The sequence below is a fragment of the Amblyraja radiata genome, chromosome 1 (assembly GCF_010909765.2).
Source record: "Amblyraja radiata isolate CabotCenter1 chromosome 1, sAmbRad1.1.pri, whole genome shotgun sequence".
NCBI lineage: Eukaryota > Metazoa > Chordata > Chondrichthyes > Rajiformes > Rajidae > Amblyraja > Amblyraja radiata.
In genome coordinates, this window is record NC_045956.1 from 1527425 (window position 1) to 1545684 (window position 18260).

The window sequence follows — 18260 nt, forward strand, 5'->3', positions numbered from 1 at the left end:
TTATGTTCTGTGTGCTGAAGCAAAGCAAGAATTTCATTGTCCTATCAGGGACACATGACAATAAACTTGAACTTGAACTTGAGTCCAGCAACAACCTGTGACTTGTCTGGTACAGGCACCATTCGTAAGAACCAAAGGTACTAGAGGATACATCGGCAATTAGAACAATCTATACCGAACAGCGAGCTGTAGATGTGGACGCCATGACAGTGTGGCAGCAGCTCTATAAAATGGCGTTGACAATCGCACATGTGATACTATGCTGAGTGGCCCATCTTGCTCTGCTCTATAATCTTTGGTAAGAACTAGAATAGAGCGTGGACTCTGAACATGGCGCCTCCTGCATGTAGCTAATCGGTGGTATGGTGATACGCCACTGGACTATTTGTAATGAGAAGAATTTCACTCTGTTAACAATTAACATATGTGACTATGTGACATTAAAAAGCACTTCTGACTATTGTGTTGTGGGAATCCTTTGTGAAAAATAACCTTCGATAATATAACCTTTGTAAACTATAATAGTTGCAGAAATTATTTCTCATAGTGAAAGATGCTTCATTAAAATTTATATCTCAGCGTTTAATGAGTTTTGTTAGCTGCAAGTTCATGTTCATAAGTGATAAGAGCAAAATTAGGCTATTCGGCCCATCCAGTCTGCTCCGCCATTCAATAATGGCTGAACTATTTTTCCCTCTCAACCCCATTCTCCTGCCTTCTCCCCATAACCCCTGACACCTGTACTGATCAATAAATCAGTGATTGTTGACAGCTAAACCCATTCAGAGACTCAAGTAGTGAGTCATTTCAAGGTTGATACAATACTATAGATAGTCATCACAGGTATTGATTTAACCTTAGGACTAAGGGGGGTGTACTCAGTATCACCACAATATCAGCCTCTCTCTGTTTAAAAGAATAGTTGCAGATTTTCTCTGTTCACATTTACCTTAGTTTGGATATCGGCATCGGGAGAAGAATGGAGACCAGGGGAGAGACAATACTTTGCCTTCCATCACAGTGAGGAGGAGATTCACTGTGATGGATGTTTGTGTAAATTGTGTTGGTGTGTGTCTTGGTTCTTTTCTTGTTGCATGACTGCAGAAACCAAATTTCGTTTGAACTTCATTTGAGGTTCAAATGACAATAAACGGTATTGTATTGTAATTAGTTGGCTCTACAATCACTGCATTAAAACTCTACCATTACATTTGGTGTAATATTAAGCAAAATAGTGCTTTTTCACTTTTGCTGCATTAGAATTTTAAAATCCCATTGCTATGACAGAGGCTTTTATATCCATTCTCCAAGCTGAATAATTAGGAATGTCAGTACTTCAAACCATATTGGCATGATATTTTTTAAGGAGTCCAAATACACTTTTTGAAGGAAGTTAAGCTAGGAAGTAGAAACTAACCAATGCTAACAAAAGTATTTGTTTAAATTATAATGACATTTATCACATTCTGGATTTTGCCTATTTTCATGAGGAAAACTTCTTGTGAGAGAAATTCAGTCGTCTTAATGTTTGATCTATTGACACCAAAGGGCAAGTACAAACATGGATTGTGTGCTGTTTTAGCTAGAAATATGATCAGGTTGTTTTAAACCTAAACCTTTCAGTATGCAATAAAGATCATATATGCAAATTGAATGTTTAAGCTTTAAGAAATGACCAGGAGAAGGTTTGTAATGTCAGCTGCACAAATAGGGTGCATACTTGTAATTTGTTCGGGCGTGTGAAATGAGCAGACAAACCCTTGTAGAAGCTGTGCAAGAATTTTATACGCTTGTACGTTTATGCATCATTTCCCACAAGTACTGGTGATGCCGATATTATATTACAACAGCATGGGTTTGTTTGGATATTGTGTTATAGAGACATATCTTAACGGAACCATACAAAATACCCCAAATTAAATATTTCAGATGTACTTTTATTGTACATGATAAATAATTATAAAAGTTTATAACTGTTGAAGGCTATTTTTAGTTTAGTTTAGTGTAGTATAGAGGGACTGTGCGGAAACAGGTCCTGCGGCCCACCCAGTCCACATCGACCAGCGATCCCCACACACTAACACTATCCTGCACACACTAGGGACAATTTTACATTTATACCAAGCCAATTAGCTGACAAACCTGGATGTCTTTGGAGTCAATTATTGCTGTCAACTTTGCTTGTCACTTATCAGACAAAGTTAGTCTAGACCATGCTGTGTATTGCTGCCTCATTACCTGTGGTGCTGTAAATGCAACTGGAGATTGTGGAGTTATTAGTAAGCATTCTCAGTGTCATGGAGAGAAGGTGGTTCATTAAGTAGCTCCAGATGCTACGGCCCAGAACTCTTCCCTCAGTCACTCCTTCAGGAATACTCTTGTAATTGGGATGATGGCCCTCCATCAACGGATTACCGCAGAAGACATTGGGACAACTTGGTGCAACTTCCTCCAAATGGGATTCGACATGGCAGAGTGCTGTTTCATCAGTTGAGACTGGGCCACTGGTGGTTATTCCATGTCCATATTTCATGTGACATAGAGACATAGAAAATAGGTGCAGGAGTAAGCCATTCGGCCCTTCAAGCCTGCACCGCCATTCAATATGATCATGGCTGATCATCCAACTCAGTATCCTGTACCTGCCTTCTCTCCATACCCCCTGACCCCTTTAGCCACAAGGGCCACATCTAACTCCCTCTTAAATATAGCTAATGAACTGGCTTCAACTACCTTCTGTGGCAGAGAATTCCAGAGATTCACCACTCTCTGTGTAAAAAATGATTTTCTCATCTCAGTCCTAAAATACTTCCCCCTTATCCTTAAACTGTGTGACCCCCTTGTTCTGGACTTCCCCAACATCGGGAACAATCTTCCTGCATCTAGCCTGTCCAACCCCTTAAGAATTTTGTAAGTTTCTATAAGATCCCCCCTCAATCTTCTAAATTCTAGTGAGTACAAGCCGAGTCTATCCATGTGACGTCATGAGACATCACAGGGCCAGAGTGAACATTAGGATTCCCAATGTCACTCCTTCCTGATTGTACAACACCACATGGATCTGACATGCCAGTTGGGTGGAACATAAGAAGTGATTGTAATGGAGGAGTCCCTGGAGCGCAGGAGGATGATGGATGATATTATTGAGGTGTATAAAATCTTGAGAGGAATAGATCGGGTAGATGCACAGAGTCTCTTGCCCAGAGTAGGTGAATCAAGGACCAGAGGACATATTCTGATCGTAGCTTATAATTCTCTCCAATCTCCCTTTCGCTACTATCCAGTTTTTGTCTCGCTGACGCATGGATCCAAGTCAAGAAAGGAAAAAGGAAGAGGAGGAGCCTGAGGGCTGAGGGAGAGCTGAGAAGGGGAGGAGACAGCAAGGGCTACCGGAAATTGGAGAATTCAATGTTTATGCCGCTAGGGTGCAGACTGCCCAAGCGGAATATGAGGTGCTGCTCCTCCGATTTATTCTATTTTCCTTCCATTCCTCTCAATATTTCCAACCTGCTGTTTCTGATTGACATTTTTTTGGACAGCACCATCCTCAGAACAGCGCTATTATGACGCATGCCAGCATGCATCAAGGACCAGAGGACCAGTCTGAAGAAGGGTTTCGGCCCGAAACGTCGCCTATTTCCTTCGCTCCATAGATGCTGCTGCACCCGCTGAGTTCCTCCAGCAATTTTGTGTACCTTCGATATTCCAGCATCTGCAGTTCCCTTTTGAACACCAGAGGACATATAGCAGGTTCAAGGTGAAGGGGAAAAGATTTAATAGGAATCCGAGGGGTAACTTTTTCACACAAAGGGTGGTGGGTGTATGGAACAAGCTGCTGGAGGAGGTAGTTGAGGCTGGGACTATCCCAACGTTTAAGAAGCAGTTAGACAGGTACATGGATAGGACAGGTTTGGAGGGATATGGACCAAATGCAGGCAGGTGGGACTAGTGTAGCTGGGACATTGTTGGCAAGTTGGGTCGAAGGGCTTGTTTCCACACTGTATCACTATCTAACTCTCTGTGACTTCATGAGTCAGTCACAGGTCTGACTCATCTTTATTGCCTGCCAAGCCTCCCTGCTTGAATCCCTGTAGTTCTGTATCTTAACCCAGTGACAGATACATTCTGAGATAAACAGGATAAAATACATCATCTTAGGTTGTGATCGTAGCTTATAATTCTCTCCAATCTCCCCTTCGCTACTATCCAGTTTTTGTCTCGCTGACGCATGGATCCAAGTCAAGAAAGGAAAAAGGAAGAGGAGGAGCCTGAGGGCTGAGGGAGAGCTGAGAAGGGGAGGAGAGAGCAAGGGCTACCGGAAATTGGAGAATTCAATGTTTATGCCGCTAGGGTGCAGACTGCCCAAGCGGAATATGAGGTGCTGCTCCTCCGATTTATTCTATTTTCCTTCCATTCCTCTCAATATTTCCAACCTGCTGTTTCTGATTGACATTTTTTTGGACAGCACCATCCTCAGAACAGCGCTATTATGACGCATGCCAGCATGCACGAGCCCACCACAAACTCCATGTCTAACCATTGATTCCATTCACCAAATTGGGAACATTTCTCAGATTGGACAAAGGATTCACAAAACTGCTGGTCACAAACTGAGCTTGGCAGGGGAGATTGAAAGCCTACTTATTCCAAGAAATGGTCATGAATAAAATTATTAGCAGCTGTGGAAAGGGTTCACATGCAGTCAAACTATGATGGGAATTGATGGGAGAGTAACATTAACATCGGGGCCAGTTTTTAATGGAAATCTAAATGCTAACCAAATGTAGCTGGAAGTAGGTGAAGATTTAGTAGCCACTGACTAATAGGTCTTTGTTGCCACATGATTTAATCAGTATATCAATATGTCAATACTCAAGCAACTGATAGTGTATTTTTGGATCTGTTTGTGACACACACAACCCGACAATAGAAGCTCTCACTGCGTCGTACATGAACAGAAACTTGCTGAGAGAAGTCTGCCTGATTTTCAAAGTGTGCATTCAGGAAGATGATTCAACCTTCTTGGACTGCTGTAGGTATTGTAGTGAAGGTACACCCACAGTGGTTTTGTACAGGAAGTTAGTGTGTAGTTATTTTACCCGGAGGTAATGAACGGATGATGATATATCTTAAATCAAGATGGGGTGCGACTTGCATAGAAACCTGCCAATGGTGACATTCCTGAGCTTATTTTACTTGACTCTGCCGTTGCTAGAACTCTTGAGTTTGTGATTGCATTGCTGAAGATGCTTTGGTGAGTTGCTCCAATGCATTTCACACACACTTCATAGACATGGGGTGGAATAATGTGCAACCCCGAATATTGACTAGTTCCTTATTTTGGGTTATACAATGTTCCAAAAGAACAGGCCGACCTCATTGTTAATTAAGGAAGATGCTGCAACAATGTTGAGATATTGTTCACAATATCACTGTCCGAGAACACTGATGCAATTATCAAGAAAGCACATCAGCGCCTCTACTTCCTGAGAAGATTACGGAGAGTCGGTTTGTCAAGGAAGACTCTCTCTAACTTCTACAGGTGCACAGTCGAGAGCATGCTGACCGGTTGCATCGTGGCTTGGTTCGGCAATTTGAGCGCCCTGGAGAGGAAAAGACTACAAAAAGTAGTAAACACTGCCCAGTCCATCATCGGCTCTGACCTTCCTTCCATCGAGGGGATTTATCGCAGTTGCTGCCTCAAATAGGCTATCAGCATCATCAAGGACCCACACCATCCTGGCCACACACTCATCTCCCTGCTACCTTCAGGTAGAAGGTACAGGAGCCTGAAGACTGCAACGACCAGGTTCAGGAATAGCTACTTCCCCACAGCCATCAGGCTATTAAACTTGGCTCGGACAAAACTCTGAACGTTAATAACCCATTATCTGTTATTTGCACTTTACCAGTTTATTTATTCATGTGTGTATATATTTATATAATGGTATATGGACACACTGATCTGTTTTGTAGTAAATGCCTATTATGTTCTGTTGTGCTGAAGCAAAGCAAGAATTTAATTGTCCTATCAGGGACACATGACAATAAACTCTCTTGACTTGACTTGACTTGATACAGAGGTAGTGGATAGTAACGTAGAATTGGTTTGCGTTGAAATTGTAAATAGTAGGGAAAGGGAGACATGGGAAGGAGGAGTCTATAGGCCCCCAAATGTTGATCTCCCGATAGTGTGGAGCACAAAAGGGGAAATATCTAGGGCATGTTTGAAAGGAACTGCAATTGCCAGTGGGGAGATTTTAATCTTCAAATTGATTAGATGAAGAAAGTGGCATGGATAACAGCGAAGAAGAATTTGAGGATTGCCTCTGGTGTGAACACCAGAAGACTAAAACCACTGTCTTCAACTTCAATCTGTTCATTATAATGGCACGAAGGTAAAGTGTGGGTGGCGCGACTTTCGTCAGCAGCGGCCTCTGCAGTCCGTCTGCGTTTTTATTATTTTATGTCTTATGTTTTTATGTAGTTTTTGTTATTTTTTGTTGGGGTATGTGTGTGGGGGGGTGGGGTGGTGTGGGAGGGGTGGGGGTAACTTTTAAATCTCTCCCTGCACGGGAGACCCGACCTTTTCTTTGTCGGGTCTCCGTTGTCGTTAGGGCCGCAACGAGGAGCGGCCTCCAACAGGAAGACCGGGCACTGTGGTGCCGACTACTCACCTCACCGTCGCGGAGCTGGCCGAGTCCAGAGCGGGTGGAGCTGTGGTGGACGCTGCTGCGACCCGACCCCCGGAGATTCGGAGGCTACAACTGCGGGTTTGGCGGACGGCGGCACCGGGAGCCCGTGGGTCCCTGGGGGGAGACCGCTTTTCAGGGCTTCCGCAACGGCGACTTCTCCCGCCCGAGTTGCGGGGTTGAAGAGCACCTGAGCGGGGCCTTACAGCACCGCCCCGCGCGGCTTGGAATGGCTGCGGGACTGCGAGCGCGCGCCGGGGGCTCTAACATCAAGAACCCGGTGTGCGACCTTGCATCACCCGGCGTGGCTTTAATGGGCGGGACAATTCGCCATCGCCCGCCGGGGGCTTTGACTTTGACTTTGACTCTGACATCGGGGGGGGAGAGTGCAGTGGAGAGATAAGTTTTTTTGGCCTTCCATCACAGCGATGTGATGGATGTTTATGTAAATTATGTTGTGTCTTGGGTCTATTTGTTTGTAATGTATGGCTGCAGAAACGTCATTTCGTTTGGACCTCAAGGGGTCCAAATGACAATAAATTGAATTGTATTGTATTGTATTGTATTGTATTTTCTAAGGTGCACTGGGTAAATAAGCTAACTGATTCATAAAACTCAGCAGGAATTTATTCCAATTAGAAAAAGGTAATCCACGAGAAAAAAGAGGCACTATCTGTCATTAACAAAAGAAGTGAAGGATAACATTAAAATGATGAGGAGGACCCACTAGGTAGTAAGGGGTGGTACGTCAATATCCAGGGAGGGTGTAACAATCCAGCAACGAAAGATCAAAACAAACTGTAAGAGTTTTTATGAACACAAGAGAGAGAGAATGGCCTGCTCCTGCACCTATTATCTATTATCTAGATTCCTCCGGCATCTTGCTTTATTTTTGCAGCATTGCTACATTTCCCTGCTCTCGAGTAAACAAAAACATATTTGAAAGCCCGATCCGACATTACTGTCCGACTTGGGCGACTTTTTAGGAGACGATGTGGTCGCCACGTGGTTGCCGGGGTGTCACCTGTATGGTTGTGAGTAGTCTCCTCAGTCGGCCAAAGTGTCGTAGCGTCTATCTGGTCGGTGAAAACATGTATCAACATGTTTGAAAAGTTTTCGGCGACAGTGACGACTTGGGTTTGACGCCAAATGAGCGTAGCTTGACGTGGTTGTCGCCGGCCAGGATGTCATCGGTTGTGGACAGGATGTCATAAGCTGTCGCTGGTGCTGACTTTGGTGAACTTCAATGTCGTATACGCCGGCAGTCGCCAAAAAAAAGCGTCTAAGTGGGACAGGCCCATAGGAAGAAGCGTGCTGTAAAATTGACTTTTGATTCCTGTTCCTTCTGCTGAATTAATATTACTATTGACATAATTGGCATCATTACTGCCCATTGTGTTTCAGTCAGGCAGTTGGGGTAAAAATATCTTGCACGAAGCAATGCAGATGGAATGCATAAGAAAGAAGATTGTGGTATGAGCTTTAAAATATATTAAGATGTAATATAGTCATAGATTCATTGTCAATCAGCATGAAATCAGGCCCTTCAGCCCAGCTTGCCCACCCTGACAAACATACCTCATTACACCAGTGCCACCTGACTGCGTTTGGCCCGTATCCCTCTTAACCTATCCTATTCATGTACCTGTACAAATGTATCTTGTGATAGTATCTGCCTCAACTACCTCCTCGGCAGCTGGGCCCACACACCCGCCAGCCTTTGTCCACAATTAAAGGTCTTCTTCATTTTGAATGATGTCCATTACATGAAAATCTCTAATTCTAAATACAAGTTTCCCACATACTAAAAAACTGGCTTTGGTAAAATTTGAAATGGCATTTGGAAAATAGTTTAACACAGCTGGGATGCAATACATTAAGATTGTCTTACTCCATGTTTTTCCAAGAAATTTAGAAAGTTCCACCCTAAAATTTGTTGACTTTTTGCAATCCAGAGAGCAGTAAAAAATGACTTTATTACTACAAGGCTTCCATTACACTCGCGTTCACATGGATTGAAATGCTAATAACAAGTTAAATTCTGCTGATAGCTATTTTCTTCTGTATAACATTTGTATGTTTTATAAGTTTTATTTGGGTATTTTCCCTTAAATTCTTTAGTCAGAGGGAGGTGAATTTGTGAAATTCTTTGCCACAGAAAACTGTAGAGGCCAATTCAGTGGATATTCTTAAGGCAGAGATTGATAGATTTTTGATTAGTACAGGTGTCAGAGGTTATGGGGAGAAGGCAGGAGAATGGGGTTAGGAGGGAGAGATAGATAGAAACATAGGAACATAGAAAATAGGTGCAGCAGTAGGCCATTCGGCCCTTCAAGCCTGCACCGCCATTCAATATGATCATGGCTGATCATCCAACTCAGTATCCTGTACCTGCCTTCTCTCCATACCGCCTGATCCCTTTAGCCACAAGGGACACTCTTAAATATAGCCAATGAACTGGCCTCAACTACCTTCTGTCGCAGAGAATTGCACAGATTCACCACTCTCTGTGTGAAAAATGATTTTCACATCTCAGTCCTAAAAGATTTCCCTCTTATCCTTAAACTGTGACCCCTTGTTCTGGACTTCCCCAACATCGGGAACAATCTTCCTGCATCTAGCCTGTCCAACCCCTTAAGAATTTTGTATGTTTCTATAAGATCCCCCCTCACTCTTCTAAAATCTAGCGAGCACAAGCCGAGTCTATCCAGTCTTTCTTTATATGAAAGTCCTGCCATCCCAGGAATCAGTCTGGTGAACCTTCTCTGTACTCCCTCTATGGCAAGAATAGATCAGCCTTGATTGGATGGCGGAGTAGACTTGATGGGCCGAATGGCCTAATTCTACTCCTATCACTTATGACCTTATGACTTAAATTAAAAATTAGGCCCACTGACAAACCCAGAGTGAATTTTGTTCATTTTTCGAAAAGAAAAAGTCATGGAATAACATTTTGGAACCATGAGTATAGCAAGAGATGCAGATGTTTTGTGAATTGAAGAATATTATGCAAGTATCTAATAACACAGAATGGGAAATGTTGCAATTTATGTTTATTACATTCCTGAATAATTTCCAGTGAGAAGCAGCTTTCCAATCTCCAAGGCAATTATCCTAAGCTAATTGAGAAAAGTTTCATTCCGAGCATTTACTGCACTTCAAGGATTGATGTAGTTGTAGTGGAAACAAAACTAAACTTTGCCAAAGCTCATTAACATGTGCTGTTAACTCTTGTTTCTTTCTCCACTGATGTTGTCTAACTTGTCGAACACTGGGGGGTGTTCCCTGTTTTTGGGGGTTTTATTTCAGAAATTTGATAAAACTATTGTGAGTGTGACTGTAGGACCCATAATCGATAGATTTGTGGGTTATATAAAAGTTGTTGGCATCGTGAATGGCGAGAAAAGCTGTCTAAGGTCACTGCACGGAACATGTCAAATGGAATGTTGGAGGGAGAGTTGACAGGATGAGAGGGGATCTCATTGAAACATATAAGATTGTTAAGGGCTTGGACATGCTAGAGGCATGAAACATGTTCCTGATGTTGGGGGAGTCCAGAACCAGGGGCCACAGTTTAAGAATAAGGAGTAAGCCATTTAGAACGGAGACAAGGAAAAACCTTTACTCACAGAGAGTGGTGAGTCTGTGGAATTCTCTGCCTCAGAGGGCGGTGGAGGCAGGTTCTCTGGATGCTTTCAAGAGAGAGCTAGATAGGGCTCTTAAAGATAGCGCAGTCAGGGGATATGGGGAGAAGGCAGGAACAGGGTACTGATTGGGGATGATCAGCCATGATCACATTGAATGGCGGTGCTGGCTCGAAGGGCCAAATGGCCTGCTCCTGCACCTATTGTCTATTGTTTATTGTTCGGCGGTCGGTGGGACCAGGAGGGAGCTGGAGACATCAGATGTGAGGAGCGTGGGCCGGTAGGATGGTGAACTGAGTTAATGCCTCCAGCACCTTCAGGCTTGGCTGCAGGAAGTACTTCTGGGACACAATGATAACCAGACGAGGAGAACTGCACCAGTGTATCAAGCACGCGGGCCCACTGGGCTTCGGACATTGGAAATGGCGCCAAAAACATGACAGCGCCTGCATGTGTAATATATGCAAAAATAATCTCACTCTGCACTTGCATATGTTTTTTATTTTTTATACTTGTATTTTTATTAGAGGCTATGTACAGTAGTATAAACCGTGACATATGACAAAATATATTTAATGTACATCTTCTATTTTAAATTTAACAAGAAGGAAATGGAACAAGAGAGAAAGAGCGAGAAAGAGAGAAAGAGAAAGAAATAGTGATGCGTAAACCCCTAGGCTACCAGGTAGTGCAGTCCGGGAGTGAATGAGTAAAAGCCTATAGAAGAGTAAGAAGACAAAAAGCAAAAATAATAAATAAAAATAAAAAAGGGACCCTTATGTGTTGATATACCTGCTTTGTTTCTCACCACACCCATCACCCAGTTCGTGAATCGGTTTAATTCCAGAGTTGTGTTGCACCATACTATACTTGTGATGAATCAATGAAAGGAGACCATGTCTTTAAAAATTGCTCTGATTTTCCTGCTAAGACGAGTCTCATATCTTCAAGATGTAGCGTCTCAGACATGCTTGTGACAAATAAAACCCCATTGATTGGCAGTGGCTAATGTTTGGTAGTTATCCAGTCCTCTCACAGTTGGGTATTAGTTCCTCAAGGGGCAATAATGGGAAGATGAACCATCCTGAGCTGCACGCTGGCTGACCAGAGGGCAGGAGAAGCTAAAATGTAACTGAGAACTATTAAATAAAATAGCCATGGGAGAGATGGTCAAAGTGGCACTGGGGGGAGCAGAGAAACATTTGAGGGAAGCAAATGATGAGTGAGAGAACAGAAATTTGCAAGAGTGGATGTTGATTTTCGGAGGCTCTATTGGTGGTTTTACGTAACAAACTGGCAAATTAGACAATGGGTGCCTGATCACTGTGGGAGTATGGAAGATGCTGGTTCAAGAGAGGGCAGTGGCTGTAGATCTAGAGGTTTCTGGAGATTTGGAATGTTGCTAAATATTCTATTAAACTTCCACGGGTGTAGGGTGAGAGCCTTCTGATTGGTTGCATCAGGGCCTGGTTCAGTAACTTGCCTGGTCCTGGTCCTTCAAGGCTATTGACCTAACACACCATCAAAGGGATCTACAGTGTTGCTGCCTCGAAAAAAGCAGCTAATATGATCAAAGATCCTCACCACACTGGCCATGGTCTCATCTCACTAAATTGGGGCAAGGGACAGAAGCCCGAGAACCATCACTTCCAGTTTCAAGAGCAGCTTCTTCCCAACAATCATCAGGCTCTTCAACCATCTGCAGAACCATTACCTCAGCAACAAACTATAATTGACTGTATAATGCAGCACTATTATAGTCTTGTTACATAGACAATAGGTGCAGGAGGAGGCCATTCAGCCCTTTGAGCCAGCACCCTCATTCATTGTGATCATGGCTGATCGTCCCCTTTCAATAATAATAATAATAATACATTTTATTTATGGGCACCTTTCAAGAGTCTCAAGGACACCTTACAAAAATTTAGCAAGTAGAGGAAAAACATGTAAGCGGAATGAAATAAATAGTACAGACATGACTAGTACACAAATTAAAGACAGAATTCAATTCAAAACACAATATGAGGCAATTCAAACACAGATGAAAAGGGAGGGGGACGTGGGGCTATGGATAGGCAGAGGTGAAGAGATGGGTCTTGAGGCGGGACTGGAAGATGGTGAGGGACACGGAATTACGGATCAGTTGGGGGAGGGAGTTCCAGAGCCTGTGAGCTGCCCTGGAGAAGGCTCTGTCCCCAAAACTGCGGAGGTTGGACTTGTGGATGGAGAGGAGACCGGCTGATGTGGATCTGAGGGACCCTGAGGGTTGGTAGGGGGAGAGCAGGTCAGTGAGATATGGGGGGGCCAGATGGTGGAGGGCTTTGTAGGTGAGGACCAGGATTTTGTAGGTGATCCGGTGGGAGATGGGAAGCCAGTGAAGTTGTTTGAGGACTGGAGTGATGTGATGCCAGGATTTGGTGTGGGTGATGAGTCGGGCGGCTGCGTTCTGGACCAGTTGGAGTCGGTTGATGTAGGTGGAGCTGATGCCAAGGAGAAGTGAGTTGCAGTAGTCCAGTCGGGAGGAAATGAAGGCATGGATGAGTCTTTCAGCAGCGGGAGGTGTGAGAGAGGGTCTGATTTTGGCGATGTTGCGGAGATGTTTCAATAACCCGTGCCTGCCTCCTCCCCATATCCCTTGACTCCACTAGCCCCTAAAGCTCTATCTAACCCTCTCTTAAATCCACCCAGTGACTTGGCCTCCACTGCCCTCTGTGGCAGGGAATTCCATAAATTCACAACTCTCTGGGTGAAAAAGTTTTTTCTCACCTCAGTCTTAAATGACCTCCCCTTTATTCTAAGACTGTGGCCCCCTGGTTCTGGACTCGCCCAACATTGGGAACATTGGGTTACCTAATATTACTGATAATTTGTTGTATTATAATTTATTATATCTATTTGTTGTGGTGTTGGTTTAATGTACCGGAAAATCTGCAGCGAGAAATAATTTCATTCTAAAATGTCATTGTAATCTCTCTGAAACAGCAAGCACTTACCTCATGGACTGCTTGGGTTGGAAAGACTGAAGAAGGGTCCCGTCCCAAATCATCATATATCCATGTTCTTGATGGATGCTGCCTGACCACTGAGTTACTCTATGTCCTGATTTGTAAACCAGCATCACAGTTTCTTGTTTCTTCATCACCTTTACCTCAATCCTGAAGTCAGCACAATTGTAATGAGATTCTTAAATGCCACCTCCTTAAAATATTTAAAGAAACAACTCACCTCCTGAGTGTGAACTAGTCACCTACTGCCCATTGAAGACTCTTCTACAAGGAGATCAATGGCCTTGTGTAGGGCTCTATGTTGTAAGGTTAGATGGAAATGCAGCATTGCCTCCTACAAATAAGGTCTAATAGTCTACTTTCCTGTTTTTGCCACCAAAGTGGATAACCTCACATTTATCCACATTATACTGCATCTGCCATGCATTTGCCCACTCACCCAGCCTATCCAAGTCACCTTGCAGCCTCCTAGCATCCTCCTCACAGCTAACACTGCCCCCCCAGCTTTGTGTCATCCGCAAACTTGGAGTGTCATCTTCGTGTCTTCGTGTCATCGATGACTTTGTGTCATCCGCAAACCAATATAACATAAGCAAAGAGCTCTTTCTACCGACGACTACAAAGCCACAACATGTTCTGTGGGTTTTGCACCGTCAGCACTTCCAGTGCTGCTCTGTTTCTCTCAGGGTTTCATTAATGAGTTACAGTTAAAAAAGTCATAGAAAATCCGTTAAATTTTTGATGAGTATTCGCTGTTTGGCCTCTCCCACAGTGCAAACTAAATCATAGCAACATGTGCCCTGCTGAAATGTGCCAGAAGTTAGTAGTTCTCCAATTACTTGCTTCCAATGTATTGGGGGGTGATGTTTGCATCCATGACTGCGTGGTGAGAAAGTTTGGAAGCTAGTTATTCCAGAGGACTTGATTTCCACTATAAACACATGAAATAGAAAAGAATACAAAGTGGATAACGGTGTTGAGACAAAAATACCGTAGTAAATTAGGATCTGCCTAGAATTGTATGGGTGGAGCTAAGAATGATCAGAGTAGAAAGCAATGCATGACATGTTAGCAATGATCTTTGGACAGAATGTAAATCGGATATATAAGGAGCATTCACCAATGTTCATGCATTTAACTACAATTGATATGGAAGACCAAATGAGGTAGATTTGCAATTTATGTCACAAGATGTGAGGGGAGATAAGGTGATGATCGCTTCAATAAAATATTCATAATTCTCAATGAATGTATGCATCATGGAGACATGAATCCTTCTTTAGAAAGTGTTACTGCTGTAACCAACCAATAATACTAACCATGGTAGCGGAATAAGGATATGTTGCCTATGAGGTCTGCAAGGGCCAGGAAGCGAGCGGGCAAGATCATCTCTGACCCCCCTCTCACCCTGGCCACAAACTCTTTGAATCACTTCCCTCTGGAGGGCGACTCCGGACTGTCAAAGCTGCCACAGCCAGACATAAAAACAGTTTTTATCCACGAGTAGTTGCTCTACTCAACAACCAAAAATCTGTAGCCTCCCTTTGATCTGGTATTTTGTTGGTTCACATGCTTGATCAATGGTGTTTTATCATTAAAGCTTTATTATTATTAATGTTTAGTGTTTTCTGACTCATTCGTAACTGTCACTGTATGTTATGTTGTTACTTGTGGGCGGAGCACCAAGGCAAATTCCTTGTATGTGAATACTTGGCCAATAAACTTACTTGCTTACTTACTTAAACTAGCATTTGAAAGAGCTTGAAAATCAACAAAAGCTGCTATGAAAATGATAGGGGGGGAAATAGAAAATAAGAAATGACGGAGAACATTTACATGGCCACAAAAACAGGAAAAATAGTAATGCTAAATGTGTGTTCCTTCAGGGAGTGACTTGTAATAGAGATTTAGGAAACAGTTTGGCATCTGTCTTTATAGCAGAAAATAAATAATCCATTGGAAACTGCAAACATGAAAGCCTACATCTCAGGGTACTGGAAGAGAGAGCAGTAGAGGAAGTTCATTTTTGATGCATTAATCCCGTTTTATGAATCCCTAAGGTGGTCACAAGTGCCATGCCATGCAATCACATTCTAGGGGATTACTTAAACCTTCTTGCAATCCAACAGAGTGCACTTAAAATCGATTCTTATAGAAAATTAAGTTTATTTGGTCAAACAAATTCACAAAAGTTTGCTTTTTGCAGTTGCTATTGCTGCAGTGATCAACTGAACATGAATTAAAGCACCAGTTTTACAAGATCACCTTGTCATGCACAAAAATAACATTTAAAAAAAAGACCCAACATTGTGTAATTGATTGCAATAAATAGGTTACTCTGATGGTTGGATAGAGTTGTTATCCTCTTACCAGCTCCAACTTTATTTCTCCAGAGACTCTAATTCTCCTTCGTCCTGAAAGATTCTCACTACTTTCTTCGAGAGGGTTCCAAAGATACCTACACGTAGCTTCCTGAAGTGTCACTATTCATTTCTGCTTGGTTCGTTAATTATAATGTTGCATTAGCAACAGACGTATTGCTTAATTTAAATTGCTTAAGGACCTCAAGAAATCTAATCCATGAATGGCCATTTAACACGTTAAAATGTCCTTAGTTTAATGAATATCTGTACACATGCCTGGTTCTACTCAATATTATTCAGCATTATAATAATCCAGACTTTCTGCTTTTATTACAGCTGTTATATAACAGAGATAGGCATATTTTAAAAGTTGAAATGATTGTTAATGCATTTAAATAGTTCCTTGTTTGGTGAATGTGCCAGGGACAATTATTTCTAATGTCAATGTCTAATTGTCAGTTAGGTGCCTATGCTTGAAGTAAAGCACAATATAGGGTCTAGAAGCGCATTTCATACAAATTCCTCTTAAGAACATAGCATATATTTTACCGAAGAGAAAAATATTTTGGTGCAAATAGCACCAGCAAATATATCAATTCTTCAATGCACATATTAGTCATATTGCACTTGAGGTGGGTTTATTAACAAATAACTGCAATGATCAAGCAGTATGTATTTGTATATGTTACAAAACATCTACTTCAAAAATCACTTGTTAGTTCTAAATGGCAGTGAAAATGTGACTGTGGAAAATTATTTGTTGTAATAAGACCTTCCAGTTCCCTGATTATCAATTCAGCGAGTACCATTTAAAGTATTTTTAAAACAAATGTCACTTTTCGAAAAGAACTGTAACAGTTCTTGCAAGTGTTCTTTGTGCAACATTAACTGGGAAAAATGGCTTCAATTAACAACAAAAAAAGTGAAAAGGGCTATGTACAATTTCTATTGTCAAGGCACATATATGTTTCCCAATGACTGGAACACAAGTGTGCTCGCCATCAACAGATAAATCACTCAATCTAAAAAAGAGAGACAAATGACCCACTCTCTCTATTTGAAGCTAACAAACACCTGATTTGTTTTTGTAAACTGTCTGCTTACAAATAAAATTGCTCAAGTGGCTGCTTTTCCATACGTCCCGTCAGGTGGCCTGTAATATTTTGGAAATGCCATCAGCTGAATCGAGTTGAATGCATATTTCCTGCATTTGATGTTCTTCTGTGCATTTTCTATTCGACATCCTTCTCTGGTAAAAAGGAAAATAAAAACGTAATAATACCACAGGAGAAAGGAAAACAAATGCTCTCATTTATTAAACCTCTGCTGTAACATTTACAATAAGTAAAAATAACTGGATAATCATCTACATTTATTTAAAACAGGTGATGATACATCTTACACAAGTCAATCCATAGGGCAGGCCAAAATAACCAATTGTTCACTGAAGTGGCCACTAGCTGTGCAATATATACACGTTTTAACTTTGCAGGGAAACAGTGCAAAAATCAAAACAGTCACAGCTGCTTTACTTTGCAATTCCAACCATCAATAATCAAAGCTGTAAATTGTGTATTAGTTCAAATATTCTTATCTGTCAAACATTATGACAAACTTTTTCTTATTCACCAATTTAGTTGTAGATATGTTAACAGTTCTTAGTGGCAAGTGGGACAATTGTGTAGCCATGTGTTCTGCTGTGGTTAGTGCAAACTATGAATGACGAACCAAGTCAAAGGAAGGGAAATGGAAAATTTAAGAAGCCTTTAATATCTCAATTTTATTCTGCTGGGGGGGGGGGGTGGTTTACGAATGTATGGGATCAAAGATAATTTTCATAAGGCCATGTGATAGGAGCAGAATTAGGCCACTCAGCCCATCAAGTCTACTCCGCCATTCAATCATGGCTGATCTATCTCTCCCTCCTAACCCCATTCTCCTGCCTTCTCCCCATAACCCTTGATACCCGTACTAACCAAGAATCTATCTATCTCTGCCTTAAAAATATCCATTGATTTGGCCTCCACAGCCTTCTGTGGCAAAGAATTCCACAGATTCACAACCCTCTGATTAAAGAAATTCCTCCTAAAGGAACGTCCTTTAATTCTGAGGCTATGATCTTTGGTCTTAGACTCTTCCACAAGTGGAACCATCCTCCCCACATCCACTCTATCCAAGCCATGATTTTGATTTGTCTCCTGGTTGTATGTACAATGAACAAGCAATTGCATGGTTTATCGTAGGTACACATTACATGGACAGAAAAGTCAAATATTATATAAATTCTACTTGTTCTGATTATGACTGGCATCAGGAATATTGTCAGATTAGAATGTATATTTCAGCATTTTGTTTAACCGCAAATACGCAATGTATGTTAATTAACAAAGTTCTGCCGATAACACAGGATGTCATTTTTCAATCAAATGAATCTCTCAACTTGTATCTGCCTGCCACCGATTCATCAATGTTGTTTTATTTTATAAATGGCTGATGCCATTTTAATGTGGGTTTCTGGCAGCATCTGACACAGGTAAAAGACTCAGGTGACTCGGA

The 18260-nt window shown here is 42.0% G+C and overlaps 1 protein-coding gene across 1 annotated transcript in view; it reads right to left on the reverse strand.

Annotated features, from left to right (window-relative positions):
* Positions 1-15487: 15487 nt before the first annotated feature.
* Positions 15488-18260, reverse strand: part of inpp4b (inositol polyphosphate-4-phosphatase type II B) — a 589015-nt gene continuing 586242 nt past the window's right edge. The window contains exon 25 of the mRNA XM_033050984.1: positions 15488-16953. Within this exon, the coding sequence (XP_032906875.1) occupies positions 16821-16953 (133 nt within the window). The 3' untranslated portion in view covers positions 15488-16820. The remainder of the gene's footprint in view (positions 16954-18260) is intronic.